This window comes from Python bivittatus, unplaced genomic scaffold (assembly GCF_059951505.1).
Source record: "Python bivittatus isolate LINGU-HERP-01145 unplaced genomic scaffold, Pbiv_v1 ctg000080_np1212, whole genome shotgun sequence".
In the NCBI taxonomy this organism is placed as follows: Eukaryota; Metazoa; Chordata; class Lepidosauria; order Squamata; family Pythonidae; genus Python; species Python bivittatus.
The window spans coordinates 50,758,947-50,783,274 of NW_028277035.1; the positions used below are offsets into that span (position 1 = coordinate 50,758,947).

Consider the following 24,328-nt stretch of genomic DNA (forward strand, 5'->3'; position numbering starts at 1 on the left):
GACTTGATGCACAATTTGATATATTATTATATTATTGAGTGAATGTAATATATTTAAGTGATTTATATCAGTTTAGTATATTAATTTTTAGAGTTGTTTTCCTGTTTATTTTTTTGTTTGTTTTGGTGTTACCATTTTATAACTAATTAATATGTTAGATATTCTTTTTCTTTTGTGTCTTTACATTTTCTGTTTTTCTCTTTTTAAAAATTGCAACAATTTCTTAAAAAGCTCTTTAACTTTCTTTAGAATTTGAAAGAATTAAACGTGGTGATAACCCATGAGGTGTCTGATTCACTTTATTGGAATTTTGATCTAGTGAGCTTAGGGTGGAAGAGAAACAATGATTAACTGATCCTCATTATTTAATTATTCTGTTTAGAAATGGTATGCATTATGTTGCACACGCTTTTAGCGCTGTAAATGTGATTTCCTTGCAAAGAGTATTAAAAAGAGAGAAGAAAAGTATTTAGGTCATTTCTTGATGCAGTATATTGTCACAGTTTCCACTAGGGGGAACTTTTATATGAAATAAAGTCATGGATAAATTGCAGTTTTGAAAAATTCTGAAGTGCAGCTGCAGGGCATTCCTATTGCCAAGCACAAATGATTTGTAAGCTCGGTGTAGCTTCTGATACGCACTTTTAGGCAGTAAAAAAACAATTTATGAAGATTCTTTATTTGTAAAGCTGCTCTGTCTTTCCAAAGCCTCTCCAAAGATAGCTGCATTTTTCCAGCTTTCTCAGGGAGTCCCGTTAGGAAAGGTTCACTGGAGAAGCTGGGTCTGAAAAGGAGATGGCAAAGGCAGTGAGGCATTTCTGCTTCGGCTGCGGTGGCTGGGTGCAAAAGGTGAAAGGTTGGCACAGGGAACTGGGAGAAAAGGCAGCTGGGCAAATGAATGCTTGCTGATGCTTGCTGAGGCTTTCTGGGCACTGCAACTTGCAGGGGTGGGCTGGGGCAGCTGAGCTTCCAGGGGCAGCCGGAGCTTCTTGCTATGCTGTGGCTCGGTCTTCTTGCAGCCCCAGAGCTGCACAGTTCTGGGGCTGCTTGCCACCCTGCAAGGCAGGGTGCAGGGCATCCAAAAGGGCAGAGATGGGGGGAGATAGGCAGGTGGGGGGAGTTGAAGCGTCCCTGCTGTCATAAGTGCTGGTGGGCTGCCAAGCACCCAAATTTTTATCACATGACTGCAGGGGCGCTGCAACAGCCATAACTTTGGGCATGGGTTGTAAGTCCCTTAGTTCAGTGCCATCATAACTTCAGTCACTGAACGAATGGTTGTAAGTCGAGGACTACCTGTATCCTTATTACAACTCCAATAGAATGCTGTCTTAGTCCTTTTTTATATGAACAAAGTAGACTCCAATACATTCTAAATACAGTGGTACCTCGGGTCACGAACGCTTCTGTTCATGAACAATTTGGGTCACGAACAGCACCGTTCGCAAAATTTTGCTTCTGTTCGCGAACTCTGCATCGGGTGACGAACAGGATCCGCGGCCATTTTCCCTGCTGTGACATGTGGTCGTGGCTTCCTGTAGGGAGGGGGACTCTCCCTCCAAACAATAACCGCCTCCCCACCCGCCTTCCTGTCCTCCACGCCAGAAGTCGCCTCGAGCAAGGTTAGTGTTCTCTCTCTTCGTACTGTACTGTACTGTACTGTATTTTGTTTCATATTTTTGTGGCTAAAAAAAAAATACACATGGTTCAGAACGGATTAACCATATTTACATTGAATCTTATGGGAAAATTTGATTTGGGTCGCGACCAATTTGGGTCGCGACCAGAGTCACGGAACGAATTAAGTTCGTGACCCGAGGTACCACTGTATTATTTTTTGTTGTATAAGTCATAATTTGAAGTCCATTGACATTCTTGCTACAGAAGTTAAGATGCTCTCCCATTGTCTAGGCAATACGGGAACTTCTTATTCTTTATTCCACTCATTTCTTAACATCTGCATATCAAACTGATTTATTGATAGCAAATATCTATACAAACTAATAGTAGTTTTTTTTGGTTTTAAAGGATTTAGCAAATTGTTCTAGTATCTTAGGTGTCTCAGAAGCTGAAAATGCTGCTGGTCCAAACAATGTTGTTAACAAGCATTGTAGCTGTAAATATTGCCATTGGGTTACATCTGGTAGATGATATTTATCTCTTAATACAGCATATGTTAAAAATTCATCTTCATCATCGGTCAGTTGGTCCAAAATCAGTAGCCCTGCCTCCATCCAATTTTTCCATATCATCATCTTTTTCCCAATTTTTAAAATTGGGTTTCCCCATAAAGTTAATTTACCATGAGAAAAGGGGTCAAAACTTTTATTAGACATTCCATTCCATAACTTTCTGATTGACATAACTGTTTCCATAGACACTAGAGTTCTAGTGTATTTTGATCCTAATATTGTCCATTCAACCAAGGGTGCTATATATGTATATTCCAAAGTTGCTCAAATCAGAAAATTGACACCAGTTGCTGGTTTCCAGTGTTTAATACTTAACAATAGGTAAGCATGATGATATGGCTCCAGATTTGGAAAACTCAATCCTCCCTCATTAATTGGTAGTTGCATTTTCTGTAAAGATATTCTCGGAATCGAAGAACCCCATCGAAATTTTCTAAACAAAGAATTTATTTTCTGAAAATGTTTTCCAGATATTTGAACAGGAATTCCTCTCAGAATATAAATTAATCTGGGAATAATATTCATTTTGAGAGTACTCACCTTTCCCCAAATGGTGAGGTTTAATGACTCCCATCTACTGATATCTGAAGAAACCTCTCAATATATTGTATTTATATTACATGCTACTGAGTTATATCTTTTGGTATGCACATACAGTATCTAGATCTTTAATAGATTCAGTACAAATAGGGAATTGTTCCTTAAATGGATGGGTAATCAAATTTTCACCTGGCATCAGTTCTGATTTGGACCACTTAATAGAGTATCCTGCTATTTTACTAAAGATGTCTATCCTTTGCATCAACACTGGAATAGTGTGTGAAGTTTAGCAATAAGCAAAAGAATGTCATCTGCAAATAAAATCAATTTGTGTTCAACTGAGTTGTGTACTACTCCACAGATCACCCTGTGTTGTCCAATAACGCAAGCCAAAAGTTCCACACAGATGTTAAAAAGCAAGGGTGAAAGTGGACATCCTTGTCCAGTTCCTCTAAATCAATGTTTCTCAACCTTGGCAACTTTAAGATGGGTGGACTTCAACTCCCAGAATTCCCCAGCCAGCCATGCTGGCTGGGGAATTCTGGGAGTTGAAGTCCACCCATCTTAAAGTTGCCAAGGTTGAGAAACATTGTTCTAAATAGTGAGAAAGTAGCAGAGAACATACTATCAATTTTTACTTTAGATGTGGGCAACTCATATAATATCTTGATCCATTTTATGAATTTCAGAGGAAATCCAAACCTGTTTAATATGGCAAACATGTACTGTTTATGTGTTTTGTCAAAGGCTTTTTCAGCATCTAATGATAAAATTACATTCAAATCTATTAAATCTACAACTAACCTAATGTTATCTGCTGCTTGCCTAGTTTTTATAAACCCTGCTTGATCATTCTTAATAATGAACGTAATTGCTGTAATCTATCTGCTGCTCTTTGTGTCAACATTAATCAATGAGATTGGACAATAATTAGCAGAGTGTGATTTTTCCTGCTTTTGATATAACTGTAATATAACCCTGATTGAACGCTGCAGATAAAATTCTCTTATCAAATATTTCAACTTACAGTTGACAAAGTTTTGGCACTAAAAGGTCTGTAAATGTTTTATACCATTCTATAGGGAATCCATCCAATCCTGGTGTTTTACATTTTATAAAATTATTTGTTTAATCTCTAGCTCAGATAGTGGAGCAAGTAAAAGTTGTTTTTGTGTCATCCAAGTGTGGTAGGTTAATTTCATTTAGAAAGGCCTCTGTGTCTTCATTCGATACATTCTCTGGTTTGCTATATAATTCTGAATACAATTTTAAAAATTTATATCTATTGAAGTTTTATATATTTTATCTCTTTCACCTCTAATAATTGAAATTGTTGCCTTATCTTTCTTTTGCTTTAAATGATTAGCCAGAATCTTGCCGGCACTTTCATTGTCCTCCCAGTATCTCTGTTGTAGACATGTTAGCGTGAATTCTATCTGTTGTGATATTATTTAGTTCATATTTCTTTTTCTGTATTTCTCTGTACAAAGTAGATGGGCACCTAACCATCTGTGCCCATACATTTTTCAATTCATCTTTCAAATAATTTTAAAGATGACATGTTTTCTTTACTATGACAACATTCTAAAATGGATGGCATTTTAATAAGTCAGCAATATCTCATGAAGCAAAAAGCATTCTTCTGTAGGGTCAATTTTTGGTCATTCTGTTGCATCTATTTTTTTCAACATTTTAGTTCAGTGTTTTTCAACCTTTAGTTCAGCATGCTGACTGGGGAATTCTGGGAGCTGAAGTCCATACATCTTAAAGTTGCCAAGGTTGGAAAACACAGGTTTAATTCTTATAACAGTAGAAAATGAAACCATCTTGTACAGTATCATAGTTTTTTTTTTAAAAAAAGCAGAGAGATAAAACCATCAACAAGGGATCATGTTGCTTGGATTCCCTTACCTTTACCATAAGCACCAGTGCATCATTGCTACCAGCATGTAACAACAAATACCTTCTAACAGTAATAGAGAAGGTAAGAGTTATACAAAAATCAAAGACATTCTAGCTGTTTCAAAGTCTTTCTCCCACTTTTGTACAATATAACATCATGGCTATCAACACAGATTTATTGCTGATTTACAGCAGAGTGGAAGGAGAAAGAGAACTTTTGGGAGAGGTAGGGAACAGAACATGTCTGAGCAGGCAGAGAGAGGATCCCATGCGCCCGTACTGGAGACCTGTGCAGTGAGCAAAGATATATGCCTGTGGCCAGTCATGCTTTAGAAGAAAGGAAGTCCCTGAAGAACATAGCAACTGTACTGATTCAAGGTCTCTTCCTCAGATGAGCTAAGTTATGGTGCTGTGGAAGAGGGGGAAGGGGGGCAAGAACAAAGTAACTTTGGATCCCCTCTCCCCTGTTTGAAAATTTTAAATATGAACCCAGAAGTTGGATAACATTGAAGTTCTTTGATAAGAATGTCCAATTACTAATTGGACATCACCAGGTGAAGCAGACATGACATTAATTTGCATTCCAGGGCTGCTGTGGAAGCAGACAATCATAAAAGAATATAAAAGGTATGTTTCAAATCACAAGATTAGTCCCATTTACTCAAAAATGCTAGCAAGAAGAGGCATCCTCCATGTAAAAAATGCAGCACCATGCCAAAAAATAGCTTCTTTTCCTACCCTCGCCTCCCTGATTCTGCCAAGGGCAGTGGGCCAAACTACTTCAGCTGCAGGTGAAAGCTGTATATGCCAGCTATTTTTCCTTCTGTTTATCAGAAACATGTCCAAAATAAAGTTCAAGGAGGTTCTAGGAGTTGCCAGATTAATGGTTCTTATGAATGTATCCCGACATAAATACTTAAGCCTGCAATCATATGTGCAAGCACACATCCACATTCGCACTCTTAACTTTTATACTGATGTAATTCCACTGAAGCTTATTTCTAAGTAGATATGGAAGTCCATCACCTTTCCTTGGGAGTCTCGTAATCCTTGTCTAACAGGCAGCCCACATTCAGATCTTATGCTTATTTCTCTTTGTTCAGTATGTGAACTTTGGACACTTTACTAGATCTTAATAAGTGTCCAGTTGGTGAGAAAACCAACTAGATACTTCTGAAAATAAGGACAACAGCCTCTCATATGCTTTAACAACTCTAGCCTAAGACCTAATAAAAATTTTTTATTCTTATTAAAATACTTCTCAGCCTCTCCCCTCTATTTCCTTTTCCTTCAACCTTTTTTCTAGAAGTATCAAGTTTGCTCACAATTTGTATTCTCGTTTGCTTTTAATAAAGGCTTTGTCCAAATGTATTGTGGAATAGCAATATATATGTGCAGGTAAAATAAATAATGTGTGGTTTGAATGTTTTTGCCATATAGAAGCAAGCATATCATGTTAAGCCATAAGCCTGGTCTAGCAACCAAGATACGGCACTTAGAACTAAACTATGGCTTAATTATCTTATTTCTTCCGTGTAGTCAGAATGTTAAGTTCAGACTTCACATTTTGTGTCATGATTAAGTGGTTAGTTAGCTGCACCCATTCAGGGACAGAACAGGGGGTGCACAGGTGGGTCCATCACAAAGTCAAGCTTATGGCTTAGAGTAGCATGCAAAAGACCCATCAGTTTAAAACAGCTTAGGGTTAAGTCCTTTTTATTTACTATTATGCAACATTTAGTTATTCAACCATTCTACACACACTAGACTAATGAACACTCAGGGATTGGGTGTACTTAACTTATCTGTATAATTAGGAGTGCTTCCTTTTCTCAGGCTTACCTTTTTTTGTAATGGGTTTGTGGAAAATACTTAAATTGTTGCAGGAGTTATGGATACTGGAAGACCTGCCTCATGTGCACAGGTACAATTTTTGGCTGTTCTTTTGCAAGAGAGCACGATCCTTGTAGTTGTATTTGCTAGACTGTAAGTAGTTATGGGTTTGGATTCAGTAATTTCCAAATAATTGGAGTACATTATTTATACTCCAATAATAATGGAGTATAAAAGTCCCCTTCCCTTAATGACCATGGCCACGCCATGTAAGTATGAATACAGCGAATTTGTGAAATTAACATTTTGCATCAAAATGGAGGTAAGGTATCATAATGAGCAAGGGCACATTCCCCATTCTGTTTGTCTAGAACAACCTCAAGCATAAGAATTATGGAAAACTGCCTGGAAATCTTTAAAGCTAATACTTTGATACAAAAGAATTGTACAAAAGGCTTCAGTATGTGTCTTTAACTTGTGTCCATGCATGACTCCACAGATACATTTTTAGTGTTTGGATCTGAAGTACAAAGAAAACTCCACTAGTCCTTAGTAGCTAGCTAATGTTCCTCACCCATCTTTCTCCTTTCAGAGTAGTAGATATGTACTATTTCCTCCTGCATCCTGCTTAAGCTCTTGCCACAAGTTTGCACACATCACCCTCAAAGTGTGGGTGCACATACAGCTAATTATATCAACTTCTGCCCCTTCCATAAAGATTCTACAAAGTTCTTCATCCTGTCTTTAGATTCTTCTGTGCCAGTCTCTTAACTTGGAACAAAAAAAAAAATATGAGTTCTCTCATCTCATACTTACTTTAAGTCAGGGCAGCATGTTACTAAGAATGAAAGACTGAATGTATTCATTAACATGGACCCCTATATGTTTCAAAACTGGTAGAACATGTGTTTTGTATGTATTTAAACATGGCAATGGGAAATGTCATATAAAGAACTTGTAAACACCATCTTAAAGTTTATTTTCCAGAATTCTGTTTAGACTATAGAGTAAAATGCATGTAATAGGCTACAACATGTATCTGAATATTCAACAGCTAAACAGGGAGCTACAATTTGTTTCAAGCACTAGCTGACACAAGTTTACTCATTCCACTGAAGTAGGATCTTTCTCTTTCACTCATTACTTCAAAGTGCAAGGGTCGCCTACAGAAGTTGCACTCTGCTGAGGAGTGCGGCTTTAGTTCTAGGCCCACTTCCTTCCAGGTACTTAGCAAGTTCTCTGCAAGACAAAAGGAAAACATACTTGATAATTTAAAGAAGTTTACCTTCTTCCTCACCTGTAAGCTTGAATTTGTTAAACATATTAATGGCAAAAATCCAGCAAAATCTAAATCACTGGTTCGGTTCTTTCAGTAATAAATGTAATATTTTCTTAATTTTGAATGAACCAATGCACCTATAGATTAGCTTTTAAAGGCCTAAGTACTATTACCAATTAAGGGTGGAGTGGGGATGGTATTATGCATCTCCTAGTAAATCTTAAGGTAATTCCCAAATCTATTATATCTACCAAACTCTTTCCCTAGAAATTGAAGGGTTAAGAACATGCTAACATACTTTGCCCCTTTCAAATACTTTCTACAGCCCTAAAACACAACATTGTTATTTCTGATGCAGAGTTATGAAGTCTTTGGGCACTATGGCTTATATAGAGAGGCAGGAGACCCACAGTCTGCATTCGGAGACTCAACTCAAGAACAAGTTGCCAAATTATACAAGGAGACACAGTTGACTAAAGGCCCTTCCAAAATGAAATCAAGCAGTATTTATGATAATTTGCCTTAATCACAGAAATATGACATTAGTTAATATGAAATTAGCTAAACAAGTTCAGCTAAGCTACACCTTTACTTCTTGTTATAAAAAGCACTTGGCTAACAAACCTTGTATTGTTGTCACTGGTTGGTTCTTCTTGGCTGCTGTATATGTTATCTGTAATTTTCTTATGTGTTTTTTCTTGTTTTTAAGTACTGTTAGCTGCCTAGAGTTATGACATTTGAGATGGGCAGCCATACAAAATGAATGGATGAATAAACCTAGCTTAATCATAGAAATTGAATAGTTGATATTGTTCTTTTATACAGCTGAGAAACTGCATACAGAGGCAGACAACATACTTCCTTTTTCTGTATGGAGATGTGTTCAGCAATGCAGATGTTCAAGTTCTTGTCAAGAATAAGAAATACCTTAAAACTATTCTTTTCCAATTTTGTTCACTCACCAATAAAATAATTCATCATCTGTGGAGTATGATGTGGTGTGGGGGCAATACGCAGCAGCTCTTCTCCACGTGGCACAGTGGGATAATTTATTGCCTGGACATAGATGCTATGTCGGCTCATCATTTTATCACAGATCTCAGTATTTTTAGCAGCATCTGCAACCTGAAGTTAATAAAATATTAGATGAGTTTCTAGGTTGAAGACAAAATTTCTTTTGAACAAGCATCAGTGTTCCTGTAAGAAAGCCAACCATTACATGGAACAATGCTTGGCTCACACCACTGTGTTTAATCTTTGCCATTGAGATATAAACTACATAGAGATAATAGAAAAGCAGTTATGGAGAAAGTAGAGAAGGCAAGAGCCAGAGGAAGCTGAGAAAAGAGAATGCAACTTTTCTTGCCATTATCAGAGGGGGACTGTTTCAGTTATGCAGCTCTAATATATAATTCATTGGAGGGCAATTCACAGCCCTCAGGTACTTCCTGAATTCCCTTTTGTGGTATGAAGTCTTGGGAACCAACATCTAGTGACAAATTGCTAAACATCTGATGCATGATTCTTGGAGGGAAAAAAATGGCATGTCCCAAAGTGACAGGAGAAAAAAGTGGCCCCATTCTATTTGGTATCATATTGGCACGCTATTGGGCCCCAAGGGATGACAAAGCAATCCCTTACAAAGCACAGCCCTCAGCTTGCCATGCCCAAGTGGCTGAAGAAATGCAAACTGCCAACAGCCTTCTGTTCTCTCAAAACATCAGTTAACCTTCACCATATTACAGAGGGATACATCAGGCATTTTTCCTAAGACATGTTAATGGAACAGCTCTTTTCCCCTGAAAACAAAACAATTCTTCATTACTGTAAACAGTCTGGAGATAAAAGAACATTGTCAAAAACTGCTATCACCCAATGATTCTTTGAAAGGATTATTAGGTTTATTCCTCCAGTCCATTTTTGGCACTGTTAACATTGTTTCCTCTGGTTATTTAGGAAAGAAAGAAATCCTTCCCCATACCTCTATCCATCTCTTTCACTATATGCGTGTCTGTTTTCTGTCTTATCCCATTCTATGTACCCGTATTCACCCTCCTGTGTATGTCTGTGCATCTCTCTCCATCTATCTACTCTGATGCATTTATGCAATGGAGCTAGTTACACATGTACAAGGTTGAATACAGGAAGAATAGCAAAAAGCAAAAAAGTTATCATCTTTAAGACATGTCTTTCTTCTATTCTACAAGTTGCTGATATTTCCAAACTTTGTTGTAAAAGCATAGCATGCTAAATATTTACCCTGATAGGAATGATATGGCTGGGACAATGCACTACAGGAAGCCCAGCATCCATCAGCATTTGTCTCATGAGTTTAACATTACGTTGGTGTTGTCGACGAAGGACTTGCCCCTCTGCACTTTTGAGTGTTCTCACAGACTCTAATGCACCAGCTAAAAGCATGGGTGGTAAGGAAGTGGTAAAAATGAAGCCAGCAGCATAGGAACGGACAGTATCTATTAAAGAACTTGTACTGGCAATATAGCCTCCCACACAACCAAAGGCTTTACCTGAAAGAAAGAAAAAAGTAAAAATCATCCTAATTCTTGGCTTCTCTCAATCAACACAAACAATACAAAAAATGATGTCTTAAGCAGCACTATTCTAGTGTCAAATCTGCATGCAGGAGGTATCTTTATCTTAATACTACCACCAAGTTAGGTATTTTTGAACTCATTGTCTATTTCAAGGTATGTGTGCATACTGTAAAGTAACATCTTACATAAACTTTACTGCATTCAAAATAAAAAGGTAACATGAAGTTTTCACCTGAAGTTTTGGTACATGGTGAACTCTCCATACAAAGGCAGCAATTGTTCACTAAGTAAAATGCATGGAGGCTTAGCCTTTGTTATCTATAACCAAAATTAGGAAATTGTTATATAATGTTTTGTCATCTCCCGTACATGTTCTCGTTTGCTTACCACCTTTTGTGCAAGATCCTAAGAATGCAAACATACACAACTCCACTTGTAAAGCTAACTACTGGGAAAGCATACTTCGTGTAAACCAATATCTCTAAATTGCAAAACAAGAGCAAATGGAGTTGAGTGATTACATTCCTCCCTCTATTACATAATGCTAACTGTCAGTTCATAGTTCCTTTAAATTTAAAGGAATAAAACATTTCTCTTAGTTCAAACTATGCTTCATTTGCATTAAAGATTTTCAAACTGATATTTTATCTGTGGAAAATACTGGTTTCTACTATATGGATTTACTAGTGCTGTTCCTATTGAATGTCCTTATACAACTCCCTCATCACATTTAAGGATCAAATTTGTTCTTAAAGATCTAAAAAGAAAAGCAGATTCTGTAAGGCTAATTATATATTCAGAAATATCAATCTGAAGATAGGGTGGTGAGGCCTACCCCAAAATCAATTATCCCTGAAGTTTTAGTGATTATCAATCACTGTTTTATTAGTCATTTTTATTTATCCTTCAAAACCAGACCTCAGCACATGTGAATACACTTACCAAGTGTTCCAGAAATAATATCCATTTTATGCATTACTCCATCTCGGTCTCCAATGCCACCACCGCGTGTTCCATATAGTCCAACAGCATGTACTTCGTCTACAAATGTAACTGCTCCATGCTCATGAGCCACATCACAAAGCTCTTCCAATGGACAAACTGCACCTAGAACAAAGTTTTATATATAATCAATTTTTTTGTTTTTCCTAATTATCCTCTCCAAAGCTTCAGTAACGTGTGCCTCAGACACGAAACATACCATCCATTGAATGAACAGTTTCAAATGCAACAATTTTTGGAATAGATGGATTAGATCTTTTCAGGAGTTCTCTGAGGTGACCAACATCATTATGTCGAAATATATGCTTTGGCACTCTACTGTTTCGAATCCCCTGAATCATAGAAGCATGGTTTCCTGCATCAGAGTAAATTTCACAATCTGAGAAGGGGAGAGAAAAAAAGAGTAAGTGCCACCGAAAGTTTAAAACATTACAGCCTGATCTTCTTTACTTGGGTATTTATTGATTTAAAAAACAGAAGTGGGGCAACTGACTAAGCCAGTTGGAAATCAGATGATTCCAAGTGGCAATTAACACCCACCCCCAGTAACAACAGAAATTTCATGGATGCCACCAGCCATGTATCAAAAAAATAAAAAGTCACGAGGCAAGAAAACCCTTCCAACGCCCTCAAATGTTGAAATTGCAACCCAGCAGTTTATTACCAAACTGCTCTTATCTTCATCAACATGGATTTCAATTTCCGTTTTTGGGCAACAATTACCCAAATCCAAGGTGTCGTAAAAAAGAAGGAAAAAAACCCTGACAGCTGAGATAGGTACATAATTGAAAAAGGTAAATTTTACAACAGAGATACAGTTCTTCACAGATAGTAAGAATGCTCTGGAGTTACTTTGGTGCTGCTATAACATGTTACCTAAGTAACACTAGATACCCAAGCCTTGTCTTAGAATCCATCACGCTAAGTTAGATTTCTGTCAAAATCAGAAGTTTTTCTTGATCGTATGGATTTTAGGACAATCTTGCAAAAAACAAAAAAACAAAAAGAACCCCTCTAATTTATTAAAAGTAGTCATACATGTGCGAGCATATTTCTTACACATCTAGTTTTTAAAAAGTAGCTCCTCATGGAGCTACTTTTGGCAAAAAGTACAAATATGGTTGGCAAAAAAAGTACAAATATGGTTGGCAAAAAAAGTACAAATATGGTTGGCAAAAAAGTACAAAACATGGTTGGCAAAAAGTACAAATATGGAATTATCTATCTACCCTTGATGAACTGCTAAAATTACTAGCTATGGTCAGTTTTGAGCCAATTCTTATTTGCAACTACTGCATTTAAAAAGGAATCTCTGCTATACAGTGAAAGGAAATGCTATGGAACAGTTATTTTAAGCTATTTTTTTTGGTAAAATAATAGGCAAAAAATTAGATCTTACCTGGTAACATTTTAGCTAATGTGAAGAGTGTTGAATCATTTGCGACAAAGCAAGAAGAAAACAACAGAGCAGCATCTTTTCCATGAAGATCAGCCAATTCTTTTTCAAGATCAACGTGGAATTTACTGGTTCCTGAAATATTCCTTGTGCCTCCTGCTCCTGCACCATGTTGTTTCAGTGTTTCCCTGTGAGGAAGGTTCCAACAATGGCATTAGAACTACTTGGGATAATCTTATACTTGCAAATCGGGTTTATGCTATTTCATATAATTATTTGCACTCAATTATCATTTGGATCTTATCCAAAGTTCCCAAATCTTAATAATCACTTAACCAATTTGATGAATGTAATGAATAAGCCTAAAAGCAGACTGACAAAAATGATTTTTTTTTTTAAGAAATGCAATGAAACACCATTTAATCAAATAATCCAGTGTGGATCATTGGGCTCAATCCATACTTGGTAATGCTTCAGGGTTGATCTAATGAAATCAATGAGATGCAAAGCAGCCATAACTAAAGTTAGTCTCACTGATTTCAAAGTTTAAATAAGACCAAGTCTGCAGGAATTACAGAAAGAGAAATCTGTGCATCTGTTGCAGTATTCTTAAAAGCAGGGCAATACAAAAGCTTGAAATTTGAAGGGAATGACTAGTTGGATGGCAATATATTTACGGGGCCACCTCTCCCTGAGAGTATCTTCCCATCCTATCAGAATAGATAGGGTAGGCACACTCCAGGTCCCTTCCCTGAAATCCTGCCACCTAGTGGGGCCTCATAAGCGTGCCTTTTCCGTGGTTGCCCCTACCTTATGGAACACCCTCCCCCCAGTGATTCGGCAGGCCCCCACCCTTTTAGCCTTTCAGAAGGCCATCAAGACCTGGTTTTTTATCCAGGAGCTGGAACAGAATGAGGATATCTGGAGCTGGTTGTGGGGCATCCCCAGGGGACGATTCAGGTGCTGGGTTTTTGTTTTTATTTTATGGTTTATGATTTTATAGTTACTGGGTTTTGTTGTTTTTGTGAGCTGCCCAACGTTGTATTTAAGATGGGCATCCATATAAATACAGCTACTCTATTTTGCACTGGGCCTTCTGAGGACTAAGGGGGGGAAAAGACTGTGCTAGGTACATGATGGATCCTCAAGATTTATCTGACATAGTACAGATAAAGAGGACTTAGCAATTAAGCCATCTAGTCACTTTATTAAAACATGATTGTGCAAGATTCTGCACATTTATTAACATTATATTTTCAATTAAAAATACTTACATAACAGCTCCACAAACTCTAGGATGGCGACTCATCCCAAGATAATCATTGCTGCACCAGACAGACACTTCTTTCTTGTTGATGAAGGATTCTGAATAGTCATCTGCCATGGGAAAAATCTGGGCTCTTCGATTCACAGTTTTGAACACACGATATGTGTGATCTTTTTTTTTCTCATCAATCTTTTTCTCAAAAAATTGATCATATTGAAAAGTTGAAACAGCTAAAAAGTGAAAATACTGAGCTGAAACATTACTTCTGTTTAGATTTAGCAGAACATTAAAAGCTGCAAGCTCTGATTTCTATCAATCAGTTCAACAAAGCTAATCCTTACATTTTGGCAAGTTTTCCTGAAGCAGATGAGATACCCCTTCTGGCCTCTGCTTCAACATTATGTCCTGGAATTTCTTCAACAAGCCATTTTGCTTTTCACCATCCATCTCAGCATTAACCTCAACAGTATTTTCTGGTGTTTTGGTGAATTCTATACAATAAAATATAGCAATATAACAATTTAAGAAACCTTTCCAAAATAGTTGTTGAATTGTTCAAAAATATTTCATATACAATATTATTGAACAGTTCTCTATGTTATCTTTCCATAAGTACAGTCTCCTAGATAAGTATCAGCAATGACGGAGATTCTCACAGGCAACAATTATTTTAAATGCCTTTCATTTAGGTTATGGTAGATGGTAGCATCCTATCCTATTGGATACATTCTGACTGTGGGCTACTGCCATTCAAAAAAGTCATAAAGAAGCTTTATTAATTCATCTAGGTGACTGTTAAATATCAGCTAACAAAAGATTACAGTTTCCCAGACAGAAAAAAAAGCTCAGTGATACTTTAAAATCTGGGGATTTCCTCAAAAAAAAAAAAAATCAGCATTCCACTGAGACATCATCAAGTTTTAATACTACAGGGAATGGGAATTACAAAGCATTTTAAGAAGCAAGTGAATTAATGATTAGAAAAAAACCCTCTGTTCATCTCATAAACGCACTTATCAAAAATATCTTCCTTATAAGAATACATAAGAAATATTTACTTTCAGAACTATATTTTGAAATAAAAACTTACTACAATTATTAGCCAGGGCAGGGGTGTAGAATCAGTAGACAAACAACATGGAACTTTAACCAGAATTACAGTTTGAAGTGTTTTGCAAATTTGATTCTGATTTTAAAAGTTTAATGATTTCTCCTCTTTAAACCTGCTTAGCACAACTAGCATTTTGTACTTAGTATAAACAAACAAACACTCAGACTTTCAGAAGAGGACATACCTTTCCTTACAGCTTGCATTTCTTCCACATCCTCCTGGAGTTCCCGACTGGCTTTGCAGAAAACGCTGTTTCCTTCATTCACCTGAGCTGCCAAGAATGGGCATTTACTCACAGTACCTTGATTAGCACTTGGGCTACCAGCAGATGGGTCACTTACAGAAAGTTGGGATCTGCTTATGTTTTGTTGAGCCACATCTGTGGAGTTTTTGTTCTCTGAATGGAAAAAAAAAAAGTTTTCAATACAGAACAGGAAAATGTGAAATATTCATTGAACAAGTATTTCTTATGCCTCTGCACGTTGTGTAATACTGCTTACCCTCAAAAAGAACAGTATAACAGGACATGTATTTGTGTATGCTTTTAGTGTTTTAAATACAGCTTGTGTGCATTGCATTATTCAAGGTCTCTTAAGTATAAAAAAGGAAAAATGGATTTTCTTCAAAAACTATTAGCATTGAAGACATTTTCTACTCAAAGCCCTCCAAGAAGCAGACTCAAGTTATCCGGCAAAACTCTACACCTCACAGACCATTACAAAATACTATGCTGTCCCTTATTTTACTTTCCTAATACTTCTATTTATAACATCTACTGTTTGATTAACAGTACAACTTGGTTATTGAACAATTTCATTTCACTGAATATTTGCATTTTTAATAACGTGAAAAAATCAGATGAACTATACTTCACATCAGCTGTTTTGACTGAATGCAATGCATACAATTGTAGCCAACAAATATTTAAAACCTTTTGCATACTAACACTGCAAACTGTGTGTCTGCTCTGAAGAAAATTCTTAGGTAATTATATCTACTTTAATTTGGGAGTAAACCCCGCTATATTCTATTATTTTTTTTCAAGAAGAAACATACTATGAAATTCAAACAATGCAATGCTATGTAAATGCTGAAGTTATAGCTTTCAGAAGTTTCCTTCCTATAGCTGGTTTTATTAGTCTTAAAGTGTTTAATGCACTAGAAATATACTTCAGTAGTGCCTGAAACAGTTACTGAAAGTATTTTCTACAATAAAAGCAAGAGACATTACAAACAGGTCTTCTTCCATTTGAAGTGGCTACAACATATTGCCCTATGCAGCCCAACTTCCTTTCCATGCTCTGTACCCAGCTTTATGCTCTTCTTCACCTCTGTTCTTAGTTTCTGCTGGAGGGACAGTTACAATATTCTTTGGCCTTTAACTCAGGGAATGATGTTCAAAGTTCAGACAGACTGTTGGCTTTCCCAAAAATTCTAAGTTAAGCTTAACATTTGAAAAGTTTGTTAAATATCTTCAGAATTATTACCAAGCCAATTTAACAACTGAGAAATAAAGTGCAGCATTCTTCAATGCAGACCTGATGTTCCTGATTACTTCTAAATGGAATGACTTGCTGAACAGATGTACCCAAGCATGTTTTCCACATTTGAGGAAAAAGATTTTTGATCATGGCAGATCAAATTAGTCAATCTAACAAGTCAGAACTTACTCTCACTGGCAGAAGTGGATTCTTCAGTTTGCTGGCAGTGAGTTGCTGAAGTACTTATTGCCCGTGAAGCAGGCTTGGTCCCAACTTCCATCATTTTGGGGCAATTCTGAGCATAGAACAGAAGGGATTTGCCAGCTTTCTGTAAGAAAGCCTGGGATACTCTTGACAGGAATGGGCAACGACGAACAACAGTTTCCATTTTCAGGGTTTTTGAGAAGTCTGGCTGAAAGCAGAAAACAAAACTGCCCCTCAAAAGTACAGCCTAAAATGCAAACAAAAATGTACATAATTGTTTACTTTCAAGTTAAAGACTAGGTTTTTTACATATACAGTTTATCAAATTTAGAAAAAAAAAGTACTGTAACAAAAAAACTCAGAAATGTATAACTCACTGAGCACTGCTCTTTGAATACAAAGATGTGGTATATTGGAAAATGTATTGCAACATAATTTTTTTGCTAAGTAATTTGTTCCACACTGAGTTATCTGAATACAACTTAAACTTGAAATTAACTTTTCATCTATTGGTGGAGAGAGGCTTTTGTCTACCTAAAATTATGCTACAAAATAAGCCCTTGCAGTATTTCATGATCTCAGAACAGAATTGCTGAGATCATGAAATACTGCAAGGTATTATCTTATAGCATAATCTTGGTAGATGAAAGAGCTGAAGGAAGGAGGAGAGTTGGGGGAAGGACACAAAACTCAACTCTGCTTCCCTAAGACTGATTTGTACGGGTGCCTTCAAGTCAGTCTTGACTCCTGGCGACAGCCTTGACTAGTCCCTGCAGTTTTCTTGGCAAGATTTTCAGAAGCGGTTTGCCATTGCCTGCTTCCCAGGGCTGAGAGAGAGTGACTGGCCAAGGTTACCCAGCTGGCTTTGTGCCTAAGGCAGGACTAGGACTCAGTTTTCCAGTTTCTAGCCTGGTGCCTTTAACCACTACACCAAACTGACTCTCAGCTGATCGATAAGGGTCTGAAAATCCGTTCCTAAAAGTAGGGAGGCTTCAGCCACGCAGACCCGAGATGCCCCTCCTCTCTCGCTCGCAGCAAGGCCGGGTCGTTCGGGATTTCTTATCTATGGCGCCTCTTCCCTTGAGCCGAGAGACAAGGGCGAGGAGGGTGAGGTTCCCTCCCGGGGACGGAGCCCCCCACGGCCCTCTTCCGCCTCCGCCGCCAGGATTCAAAGCGGCGACGAAGACATCGGCCGCGGTGCGCCTGGCTACGCTAAGTCCCACTGGCGCTTCTGCCCCACAGGCAGATCTGCGCAAGGTCAAGCGAGGGGAAGCCGCCGCCGCCGCCGCCGCCGCCGCCGCTTCCTCCTCCCGCGGCTACTGGCGCCCCCCGCCACGCCTCTCCCCATCAGCCCTTACCTGCCAAGTCTTCCCACTCTGAGAGGCTCGCTCGGATCGCTATGTATATAGTCGATCGCAAGGACAAATTGCGCACGCGCGGACGAAGATGCGCCCGGGCGGATCTTGGCAGCTGCGCAGGAACTTAGAGCAATCTCGCACGAGACGGAAGTAATCCGCCCCTCTGAATGTATCGCTCCGCGGCGGTAAAGAGGCCTTCGGTTCCCACCGCTTTCTTGAGTCTGGAAGGCGGAGCGCGGGGAGGGGGGCGGTGTCGAGGCAGGGGCCGCGCGTCGCGTTTCGTGAATTGGGGCTGCAGTCAATACATGGGATCGGGGCCGCTGATCTCCAAGGGCGACTTTGAAGGGGAAGGGTAGTTGGATTCTTACGTTTGGTTACTGTATCTATTTGCTTGTCCAAACTGTCAGTCACAGAATATGTATATTTAATGATATAGAAAAGGCTTGCTGCCTTGCGACCTCTTCACGGGTCCCTCACTGCCTTTTCGGGAGTTGTTCCTAAACTGGACAAAAGTAGTCACGCGACTGCACCGAGCCAAACCAGGACACGGAGCGCCCTCGAGGTGTTGCGGCGAGAGGTTGCGCAGCTTCCCGGGGATGAGTGTGCTCAGCTTTGGGAGTTTCCCCGCCGTCGGCGTCGTTAGCGAGAAGAAAGGAGGAGTTGCGCGGGAAAGGCGAAGACCTTTTGGAAAGATGCGCTTTAGGCCCCTATAGGAAACTTAGGAAATTCACATGAATAGTATTTTTTTTCTAAACATAATTTCTCTCAGAGAAAGAAGTCCGTTGGATTCAGGTTAACGCTCTTAGATTGCAGGCAGGCTTATTTTGATTTCTATTCCTAGGAGTGAGAGTTTGTATCTTCCAAGCGGGTAAAAAGAAAGCTCTGTCCCTTCAGACAGTGAGGTATTTCCCTTTCTGTTAATGAGGGTGGCTGTCCTGTTTGCTTGCCTAGGAGAAACCGGTCAGGGCTGCGGGCTGCCGGATAGTCAGGATGATCTGGATCGAGTTAGACTCGTTTGTACTCATCCTACGCTGGGGATGGAGATTGATCGGAGCGGCCCATCTTCTCTGCCCTCTGGAAATCATCTTCTCTGCCCTCTGGAAATCCTGTGAGCTCTAGTTGCATGGGAAAATCTGCATTCCTATCAGTGCTTACTGAGGAGGAAAGGTTCTGGCTTAAAATATTCAGTGAACCCCATGATCATCAAAATTATGCTTTAGCATAATGTGTGAACCCAGCCAACTATGTATTTAGTAAAGCGTGGCTTATGATAATGTTAAACCAACCTGCATGTATTCAGATCTGTTCTTTCTCTTTTTCTCTCTCATTAATGGTTTTGACTGTTCAGAAACAAATTGGTGGTTGTGAATGGGTTCATATCTCAAACCCTGTATTTTAGGCACCTCTGAAAAATTATAAGAAAGCTGTGCTTTCTCAGCTTGTCACAGGAGCACAAATAAGGCTGGGCTGCAGAGCTGAAAACCAGGGCTGTGCGATCAGCTCTCCCAGCCCATCCAGAGACTGGCAGATGACAGGGCAGCAGCCCACAAAGACTATTATAGTGTGAGTGGTAGTGGTGAAGATATTCATTATAGGTGATTGTTGTGTTGCTTGTAATTTTACATTATATATTAACCTCTTATCACCAAATGAAATTTACTCAGTGTTTGCCCCAGGGCAGCAGAAGCAGACTCCCTTTTTGTTCCTGTAGGCCTGATGATCTATAATTTAAGTTTAAAATGTGAAATGGCAAAGTATAGAGAGTGTTCGTTTTTAAAAATCAGGTTTGACTCTGTACATCAGGAAGCTGTTGTAACAATGGATGGGCAGAATGCATGCAAGTGGGGGGCAGAGATGTTTAAAGCTGAAGAAATTCATCTGGGCATCTAAAGACACCTACCATAAAATGCTGGATTGGACCCAAATGCTTTGCTGTACCTCTCTGAAAGGTTCCAGTTTACGCCAGCCAAGATAGTCTTGACTGTATTATCCATTCATTGGATTTTAAAGCAAAGGCATACTGTATTGGGAGGAGCTGCCTGTTCATTTAGGGAAAGCAGTTAGAATTTGAGCTTGAATGTTTTTCTCTTGGTTTTCAACAGCTGAAGAGTAAGATAATTTTAAAGTTTAGCTAAAAATTTAGTTCAGCAGCTGTTGAACTGCTGTTCAGAAGCAGGAGGGGGCAAAACAACTTGAAAGCAAGCAAGCTTCAAGTACTCCTACTCATAACAAGGTATTTTTCTGCAAGGCAAAGAGAAATCCCCAAAAGGAAGTATTATGCTTTTTTTTTATTAGTAAACCAGACAATACAGTATGTTGGTCTGAATCCAAGCTCTGAAAGGAATTGGCTTCTTAACCCAGCCCATGTTTATATTATGCTGATAGTGGTGATAGTGTTTTATGGCAACATAAGAAGGCTAGTCCCTTTTCCTTCCTCTGTTCTGTTCAAACAGTTAAAATGTGAAAGAAAGTGGGCAGGGAACAAGCTGGGGTAGGTGTGGGGCTTATTTCCTGGCCTTTGCGTGTGAAAGCCGTGTGACCTCAGTGCTATGATTCAACAGCTCCCAAGTTTAAAAATTCACAATAAAAATATATAACCTAACCAATGAAAACCAAATGACTCAGAGAATGTTGGAAGAGTTCCTGTTTGTTAAACTGTGTACTTCTACACTGCCTTTGTTATGTTCTAAGGTTTATGTGCTGTATTATTATTATGTCAGCCAGATGTTTAGACTGGATTTGGCACTTTTGTCCACCTATCGAGTCTTTCCCAAGGATCTGGGATAAGCAGATGCTTGTTATGATCGCACAGTCAACCAGATGTTTAGACTGGATTTGGCTTTTTTATCTACCTGTTGAGTCCTTCCCAAGGACCTGGGATAGGCAGATGTTATTGTTTGATGGTGTTAAAGGTATCATCACAGGATGTAAGGTGTTCCAAGTAAAGCTGCCTTTTGCAGTTGACCAATGGTGATTTTGTCAATGCCGATGGTGTTCAAGTGGTACTCTAGATGTTCTGGGATTGCACCCAAGGCTCCTATAACTATTGGTACTATCTTTGCTTTTTTTTGGCATAGTCGTTCTATTTCTATTTGCAGATCTATTATTATTATTATTGTTGTTGTTTTTAAAATAGTTTTTTATGTATTAACTAATAATGTGCATTGGATTCCACTGATTCTGAGTTGAAATGTACCCTTTGGGGAAAAAAAAGTGTATTATTGAGGCAAACCAGGACCAAAACAAAATCTGCATCTTCATGAAATGTTGAAAGAATTTCTGTGCTTTGCTGGGCTGCAGAAAGGCAGATAAGCCTGCACAAAAAATGTTTAAAAAACCAAAATCATTACTTTGCTTTTGCTTTTATCATTCAAGTGAGGAGAGGAGTTGAGTGGTTTGAGAGATTCTAAAAAAACATTCCTTGTGTATAAAAGGTAGGCCTCTGTCAGTCACAGCGCTTCATGGGAGCGATTTGAGGTTTTGCCTCTGCATTATGTTCTTTGTTAGGTTTGTAGAAAGGTTTGATGAGCTTCGGTGAAGCCAGTGAGGGAGAGGAATGGTTTATGGCTTGTGTACTTTCCTGATTCTTTATTTCTCTATTCAAGCTTCCCAACCATTTATTAGACTTTCCTCTACCATTCTATAGCACATCAAGCAATTTTTACCCTGCATTGCATTTACTGCCTGGCCATCTAATCACAGGATGAGCATAGAGATTTATAGCTTGTCTTTCCTCCTGAAGCTCAAGGCAGTGTACATAGCAACTCCACTTGAATCTTTTTCTCCTAGCATAGAAAGGTGCACATGGTGTTGTCTGTCTGTCTGTCTGTCTGTCTATCTCACCATACAAAACCAACCTTGGCCCATGGTTCTCTGTCTCTGTCTCTCTGTCTCTATGTATATATATATATATATATGGGGGGAGGGTGGTTTTTTTTTTGATGTTTTGTAGTATTCATTTGGGGTCAGAACTGAGCAAGTCCTAGATTTTGTTGTTGCTCCTTATTTAACCCAATTATATTCAGCAATCCGTAATAAAGTGAATTAATTTGCATTTGCACAGCTGCAATTCTCCAATTTAAAATAGTTACAAACTGCAGGTTTGGTGGCAACTCCACTTTCCCCAGCTTGATGTTGTATTCTGGAGGGTTCAAAAGTTTGCATTTACCATTGTGTATTTACTTCCCATAGGGGGTAGATTTTTTTCTTTAAAAGTTCAATATGGCTATTTACAATTCTTAGATATATTCATGTAGATAAGAAAAAATATGCTTGTTTAAATAAATGGCCTGTGCAGTCCAGTGTTCTGCTCCCAGAGTGGCCAATTAATTTTCTATAAAAAGCTCATGGCTAGCACCATACCATCCTTCCTCTCATGTTTCCCAGCAGCAGGTATTGAAGGACATGTGACCGTTTACAATATTTGTAATATATAATCATCATAATTAGTACTTTTATTCCATTGTTAACACATGCAATTGTGTTGTAGGTATTGCACACACATGCATTCCCTTCTTTTCCCCATCCCTCCAAATCTATTTAAAATACTAAGTAGCTCACTTTATAGTCTATTTTGGCAATATGATAGGTAATAACATCAGCAAGAATGGGATATTATTAGCATAATTGGGTAGTGGTAGGGAACAGTACTCTAGTCAATATTCTCTTTCACTGAATGTACTATTAATTTTATCAAATACACAGAGCTCCTTCATGAAGAAACAAACTTTAGGCAAACCCTTTTATTTCTACTTTATGAGCTCCAGTGATCAAAAGCTGGCGCAATGTGGCTTAATTGGTTTAATAAGAAGTATCATCTTGTTGCATGAATAAATAATTTGTAATCAGAAACAAAGAACATAGGCCGCACTCATGGCAAAGAAGCTAGGCTAATGTAAGAGATGAGCAGTGAAAAAAAGGCATAAAGAAAGGGTAATTAGTTTAAGACACTTTAAGACATGGCTGGCTATGTGCTTTAGATTCTTGGCTGTGCATTTAATGGAAGTGCTTTTTAAATCTTAGTTTTACTATTGACATAATCTGAACGTAGCAGAATTATAAAATTGGACATCTTAATTACAGAAAAACCTTTGCATATTACTACAGTACTGCTACAATTATTTATTCGATTTAATATAGCTTATCTTTTATTGGAAGAAGATTTAATGTTTTAATAGTTAACTATTAAACTAGTTTTACCTATTACCCCCTCCCATTTTCTAAGGGGTAGAGGTTGATGGTTAAAATTGCACAGAAACATAGGGCATTACTGAACTAACATTAAGAAAGTTGCAGTCTTAAATACATTTATTTGAGAATTAATCTCACTGAATTTACAAATGATGTAAACTGACATAAATGATACAAATTACCACAAGTGATGTAAAATTAACAGAAAATTAAGTTGAACTGCCTCATCTAGGCTACATCAGTTGCAATGGAGTTGTCTGAAATTTAAAGGAATGTCTGGGTGAAAAATTGCTTTGTTGCATCCAAAGTCTGCTAAATGGGATCTGTTAAACTCAGATTTCACTGAATTTAGGTTGTGTTAGCATTCTATCCAAAGTTACAATACTATTTTATTCAATATTCATATTTTTTTAAAAAAATCTGACATTAAAAAAAAACTAACAATATAAAAATTTCAAGTAATCTAAAAGTTCCATGATGAAGAATAGCAGATCTTTTAAAAATGCTTTTACTGAAGCATTAATGCCATAAAGAATAGCAGAGGTGTAATTATAGCAACACTGGTGAGCATCACCTGTTTCTCCTGTCACATGCATCCCTGATAGTTAAATGTGCCTAAAATACACAACTTTTCTAAGCATTTCTGAAATGATTTCAGTCACTTGAATGGCTGTTTACTCTGATGAGCCCTTTGTCCCAAAGGTACATGGTATTAATCTGGCATGTGAATTCTTTAGTGAATTAAAGGAAGTGCTAATTGTTTCATACAGTAGTGTTATTTGCAAAACAAACTCCTTGCCATTTCTAATGGCATTGAAGGGAAAAATATTATTACAAATTATTGAAATTCATATGTATTGTATGGATACAGTGAAAGAAACAAATATTCAGTGATTACCATGTCAAGAAAAACAGAGTAATAACCACACTACCAGATGTTCTTCTGTTATCAGGAATGGACCTCTTTTGGGTGGCTAGGATTACATTTACAGTAATTTTGTGGAGGGAAGGAGGTCTGTAG

General features: G+C 38.1%; 1 protein-coding gene across 2 annotated transcripts; it reads right to left on the bottom strand.

Annotated features, from left to right (window-relative positions):
* Positions 1 to 7,416: 7,416 nt before the first annotated feature.
* Positions 7,417 to 18,256, bottom strand: ALAS1 (5'-aminolevulinate synthase 1). 2 transcript variants are annotated; one of them, XM_025171316.2, is made up of 11 exons: positions 18,118 to 18,256; positions 16,745 to 16,967; positions 15,259 to 15,471; positions 14,305 to 14,454; positions 13,971 to 14,193; positions 12,700 to 12,884; positions 11,500 to 11,679; positions 11,241 to 11,405; positions 10,003 to 10,271; positions 8,706 to 8,868; positions 7,417 to 7,703 (listed from the first exon to the last, which is right to left on the bottom strand). In XM_025171316.2, the coding sequence occupies exons 2-11, from the start codon at positions 16,941 to 16,943 to the stop codon at positions 7,543 to 7,545; spliced, it is 1,908 nt and encodes a 635-aa protein (XP_025027084.1). In that variant the 5' UTR covers positions 16,944 to 16,967; positions 18,118 to 18,256; the 3' UTR covers positions 7,417 to 7,542. The 2 variants fall into 2 exon arrangements, with proteins under 2 accessions (XP_025027084.1, XP_007435486.1); XM_007435424.4 differs by having other exon boundaries at positions 16,745 to 17,006; positions 18,118 to 18,255.
* Between the last annotated feature and the right edge of the window lie 6,072 nt (positions 18,257 to 24,328).